General features: G+C 44.4%; 1 protein-coding gene across 12 annotated transcripts in view; it reads left to right on the plus strand.

The window, feature by feature from the left end:
* Positions 1-2,853: 2,853 nt before the first annotated feature.
* ptprt (protein tyrosine phosphatase receptor type T) overlaps positions 2,854-5,576 on the plus strand; it is a 308,145-nt gene continuing 305,422 nt past the window's right edge. For all 12 annotated transcript variants that reach the window (XM_069715322.1, XM_069715324.1, XM_069715326.1 and 9 more), the window contains exon 1: positions 2,854-3,466. In XM_069715322.1, coding sequence (XP_069571423.1) covers positions 3,379-3,466 — 88 coding nt within the window. In that variant the 5' untranslated portion in view covers positions 2,854-3,378. The remainder of the gene's footprint in view (positions 3,467-5,576) is intronic.

Genomic DNA, 5,576 nt, shown 5'->3' on the forward strand with positions numbered 1-5,576 from the left:
ATGGTCTGGGTTGGACCCAAATACATCCGCCCATCTTTTGTCTGGGGGTTACAGAGTCCATCAAAGCCTTTCTAAAAAAAAAAAAAAAAGCTCTAAAAGAGACAAAACTAAAGTGCCAAAGCTGTCAAAGCACGAATGTGTCACGACGTGACAATGACGGCTTCAATGCTCCGACCACCGTCCGACTTGTCAATCTTTCCGATTTTGACTTTCATAAACGTTTTTGCGCTTCGTCTTTTTTTTGTGGGGGGGGGGGCTCAGAAGAATTCGCCTTTGACGTGCGAGTTTTTCATTTGTTGTCTCAAGCCTTAAAAAAAAACCTGCCTTTCGAAGTTCAGGTCGCGCAGAGATCACGCACAGCTGGTGGGGTTCGATCCTGGCGCAGCGTGCAACGGCACAGTTCCACCTACTCTCGTACAAAAGGTAAAACGTACTCGTTAAAAATAGACGACGAAGGCCGAGCCCCAAAGGACGTCCTTCCCCTTAGGACACTAAGAAAATAGGACTCTTACTTGCGTCGTCGTACCTGAATTATCGACGCGGCGGTGTTGTCTCAAAACCGCACGCTACCGCTTCTGCGCTTACCGGAAAATAACCGCAGCACCTGAACGCATCACCCTCCGACGTCTCTGCCGCCTTTGATTATTTTACCCAGAAATGAACGTGTTCTCTGTTCAACGCACACGATAGACACGTGGATGGCGTCTGTCCGACAAGCATGGTGGAAGAAAAAAGAAACGGGTTCATGCGGTGACACCTTAATACGCCATTAGTCCCTCCCCTTCCTCCGAGGAGTCAAGATGTCGACCGTTGGGTGCGAGAGGTGTCCGGTGTTTTCTGACCGTTTTGAGCGCACCCGTCCGGGTTACTTGTGGTATGACTTGTTTTGACAGCGTGAACGTACTTATGCCCTCAAAATAGTTAGCGTTAGTGCGTAAGTACGCCATTGGGAACGCTGCCTCAGTCTCAGGAGACACTCGTTTTGGATATGTTCTTTTTAATGCACGTTGGTTTTATTGTTTGAACCCGTCCAGAATAGTTCTACCGGATCCCCCCCCCTCCCGCCCCCCTCCATCATCGCCATCTAAATATATGTTTTTTAAATGGAAAGATGCTACCAAGCTCCATACCGCCAGTTAAATGCATCGAGGATGAGAGGGTGTTCAACCTGGAAATGCATCGTAAGGCCTGTGTGGACGAATATTTCACTTTTGATTTGGGAGAAAAAAAACTTAAACCAACAAACAAAAAAACAACCACTTGATCAAACTGCTTGTGCGGCTTTGTGTTTTCTATTGAGGTTGTACTTGAACACACCACGTAGACTGCTGTTTCCTGTGCATCCGAAAGAGAAGGTAACGGGTTCACGAAACCCGCATTTAAGAAACGGGCTCCGTCGGTAGCCACGTCACCAAATCACAGGAGTCGGCTCCGGGCGCTGCTTCAATCATCGCCCCGCAGTTCACCGCCGTCACACAGCAGACTTCTGACGTTTGAAATGTACCCAGGAAATTTCACAACTTCAGAGATTTTTGGAGCCCGAATTTGGAAGAAATCAAACATTTCTCTAAGATAATAATTCCTTCAAAATAAAACAAAATGTGTCGGCAAATAAGTAGGTAGGTAGGTAGGTATATACTTTATTAATCCCCGAGGGGAAATTTTTTAAATAGAAGTGTGGTTTCTGCACTTCTGTCTGTAATTGCAGCCAACCTGCAAATATCATTTTCTCATTCTGTTGTTCAAATAACATAAAGGGGGGGGGGGGCAAAAACACAAACAAACACACACACACACACACACACACACACACACACACACACACACCTGAGTCAGAGTGTGTGTGGAGAGAGAGAGAGAGAGGAATCCTATTAGAAAGAGACAACCCTTGAAACAGAAATCCTGCGACAGTAAAATGAGTGGCCTGAGAGGGATCTCGTGACAGACGGAGGGAAAGAGACACACGGAGAGTTTAAACAGAACAGGAGGAGAGACTGAACCCTATCCTTGCGGAGGAAGCAGGCGGTAGGACCCAGGGGACACCAGGGAACTTAAAAAAAAAAACGTCGGCGGTGTCAAGCCAGCAAAAACACAACAAAGGCATTAGGGGACATTTGTCGTGTGGCCCTTCAAAGAAAAACATATATTTTTAATGACATAAAATAACTTGAGTTGTATATATGGAGACCTGATTAAATTTTAAATAGATATACAACAATAAAATATATTCTTTTCCTGACAGATTTATTATTATTATTATTTTTTAAAGCTTATTTCAATTTACGGTAGCTTGTTTAACAAATTAGCATTACAATTAATACAATTCAACGTAGAATAAAGTTCGTTGATGACAATTTTTCTGATCAATTTCTTATGGACTGAATGACTTTGATTGTTTGAAAAGAATAAAAGTGTCGAGCTGATCTTTATATGACAGTTAGAGAAACGTTTTTGCAAAAGAATTTGCAAAAAAAAATAAAATTCTTTAAGTTGAACATTTGCACAAAAACTGAAATGACCCTTAACTGTCACGTGCTGAGAAATTAATAAATAAATAAATAAATAAAGCAGAGAAATATGACGTTTTCCTGTCAGAAATGTTCCTCATAATCAACTCAGTTTTGCCGTAGGATTAGCCAATTATTCATTTGTGTTGTTTACTATTCATACCGTACCTCCAGTAGATGATGCTTCGCGACTATGTCCTGTCGTCAAGTCAATTCGCATTCGACAGCTCGCGTATTTTATTTTGAAACTCGTCACCGGAAGTCCCCCGCGCGTTAAATCCAGCCCGTCTTCACGCGCGGTGTCTGGCACCCGGCGTAGTGCGCACTGCTCTCCATTCCTCTCCAACTCAGCGTCAGTCTTTGTCAGTGACCGTCTGAGCGCGCGCGCACACACACACACACACACGCACGCACACACACACACACACACACACACACACCGTACCCCCACCACCCCCACCACCACCACCACCACCCCTACTCTCGCAAACACACACACTTTCTGGGTCTCACGCGCTCACTGACACGCACTTCGCGCGCATAGGCTCGCTCTGGTTGAGACCCGAGGAGACGCGAGAGGAAGAGGAAAAGGGAAGAGAGCTCGGCGTTTATTTCGCTTCCCAACTTCTCTCTTTGCTTCTACTTGGCGTCTTTTTTGTCTTTTTTTTTTTTTTTTTTCTTTCCCGATTCTTCTTCTCCACCAAATGCGAGGATTTTTTTTATTCCTGTTCTCTCTGTTATTGTCCCGAACTAAGGAAAACCACTTTAAGGACGAGACGGGAGTATGTCAAATAATCCGTAACTGACGAAGACCAGAGGAAAAAAAAAAAAAGAAGAAAAAAAAGAAGAAGAAGAAGAAGAAAAAGAAGAAATGGATAAACGGAGTTATTCTTGCTTTTTGTCGGCAGCTTTCTCCTACTTTGTACTTTTGGGATTTACTGACGGACAGTTCTTTCCAGGTAAAAAAAAAAAAAAAAAAATCATTTGTTTGTTGAATTTGTGGATTTTGTTGTTGTTTGCTTTGATGGTAAAACGTCACAGCGCTGAGAAAAGGTGGCACGTGTGGGAACATATACGGGAACACGGCGGGTTGATTTGTGCCGCTGCATATGTTGTATTTGTTGGTAAAAAACAAAAAAAAACGCCTCTAAATTCAGTTATGGGCGCATTTTATTTCTTTTTTTTAATTTTTTTTTATTTTATTTACGATTCCTACCTTGCAGATGGTCGCGTGAATCTTGACATGCACGAGACGTGCGTCTCGAGATGGAAACTGTCGTAAAGCACCTCGATCCATGGAAATGTTGGAGGTGTTTCCTCATATGATGGCGGTAGTCTGACTTGTACGGTGACCACCGGTCAGAGTTGCTTCCATCACGTCTGGCTCTGATTTGAGCCACTGGAGGTTGTTGTTGTTGTTTTTGGTGAAGTTTTTGGACGCTTCGTGGAGTTTTTTGTTTTTGCTCTGTAAAGCTGTGGGTTGCCTGTTTATGATTCATCTTCTATGTCGATTATATATTTCATCAGTGAAGTCAGTGGGTTTTTATGGGGAGGAGGAGGAGGGGGGGAGGGGGGACGGGACGGAGCTGCGCGTCGCGGCGAACTTTATAAGCTTTAGTTTATTGAGGCGATGGCAAGATTCGTGTTTTTATTTTTGCGTATATGACAAATATGCAAGCAAAAAAAAAAAAAATCACAGTCCGGCTGTATCTTGGGGACTCTGTGTGCAGAAATCAATTCAATGATGCTTTTTTTTTTTTTTTTTGCAAACCTTTCCAAAAGCCCCCCCCCCCTCCTCCGATGTCCAGATTAAACCCTGCTCCCGCCGTTTTGCTTCTAAAACCAGCAATCAGGCTATAGCCCGAAACCATTTTGTATATGTTTCAGTCAAATATACATCCATCCCGCATTCGTGACCATAACGCAGCTCCGAAGTCAGACGAGAGAGACACGCAGCACTCCGCTGGCACTTGTTACGCGCCGCGGAGAGAACAGGGTTCAGAGAGTTCCCCGGGAATCGCTTTCTCCAGGATTTAACCGCATCTCTAATTATCTCATGACCACAACAACTTCACACGTGCAAACAAAAAAAAAAAACTAACAAAAAAAAACCCCTAAAAAAAACAGCCGCCGGTTCACAGCTGCGCTGACAAAAGAGTTTTAGCTTCCAAATATCAAGAACGCCTTCGTTTCCTTTCATGATGAAACGCGTTCCGAGTAAACAAATCGGGAGAAATAATAATAATAAAAAAAAGGTCATTGTGTCTGGGGGGGGGGGGGTTTTAGTAAGTGTCCGATACGTGTCGTAGTAAAAACGCACTTTCTGTCATTGGGGTTGTATTCTGCCGAATTGGAGTCGAAGATCGTGATATAATAGAGACTTTATCGCGGGGTTTTGAGTGTGTTTGATGCTCCGAGTCCAAAACAAATGTAAATGTGTGCTGTGTCAGTGGACAGCAGCAGCAGCAGCAGCAGATCGTGGGCTCTGGTGTCCGCCTCTCGCGGCACCTTCTGCTTGGTATTCATGACCAGTAAAGGCTGCAAAAAAAGAGGCTACTTTGAAGGGAAAGACTGGCTCCAAACACTCCGTCCTCCTTCTCTCTCCCCCTCTCTCTCTCTCTCCCTCTCTCCCCCTCCGTCTGTGCGCTGCGGCGCCGCGGAGCAGCCCTCCGTCCCTCCGTCCGTCCGTCCGTCCCTCCGTCTCTGTCCGTGCGTAATGATGCACCGGAGGAAGCCTCCACTTAGCGCGTTATGATGAAATCAGAAAGAAAAAAAAGAAAAGTGAACTCATCCCTCAAAGACGAGCTTTACCAGATTTGAACTCGGTGCATTGGTTTGAAGAGACATGCAGCAGAAGGAAGTCTGTTATAAACCCATATTTAACACATGAAATACCTTCATAGGAACTATTGCAACACACTTTCATCTGCTGGAAATGTGTGGGTTTTTTTTGGGGGTTAAAAAGGTCAATCTTGGATATTTTTGCAGGAATATTTCACTCGCACACGTTACTTCTCATATCTGTCCATTTTATTGGGAGTGTGTGCGCGTGCGTGCGCGTAGCGTCTG

The sequence above is a fragment of the Brachyistius frenatus genome, unplaced genomic scaffold (genome assembly GCF_029030835.1).
Source record: "Brachyistius frenatus isolate BFR_SWC_R1_liver_20210118 unplaced genomic scaffold, ASM2903083v1 Contig_141, whole genome shotgun sequence".
NCBI classification, from domain to species: Eukaryota; Metazoa; Chordata; class Actinopteri; family Embiotocidae; genus Brachyistius; species Brachyistius frenatus.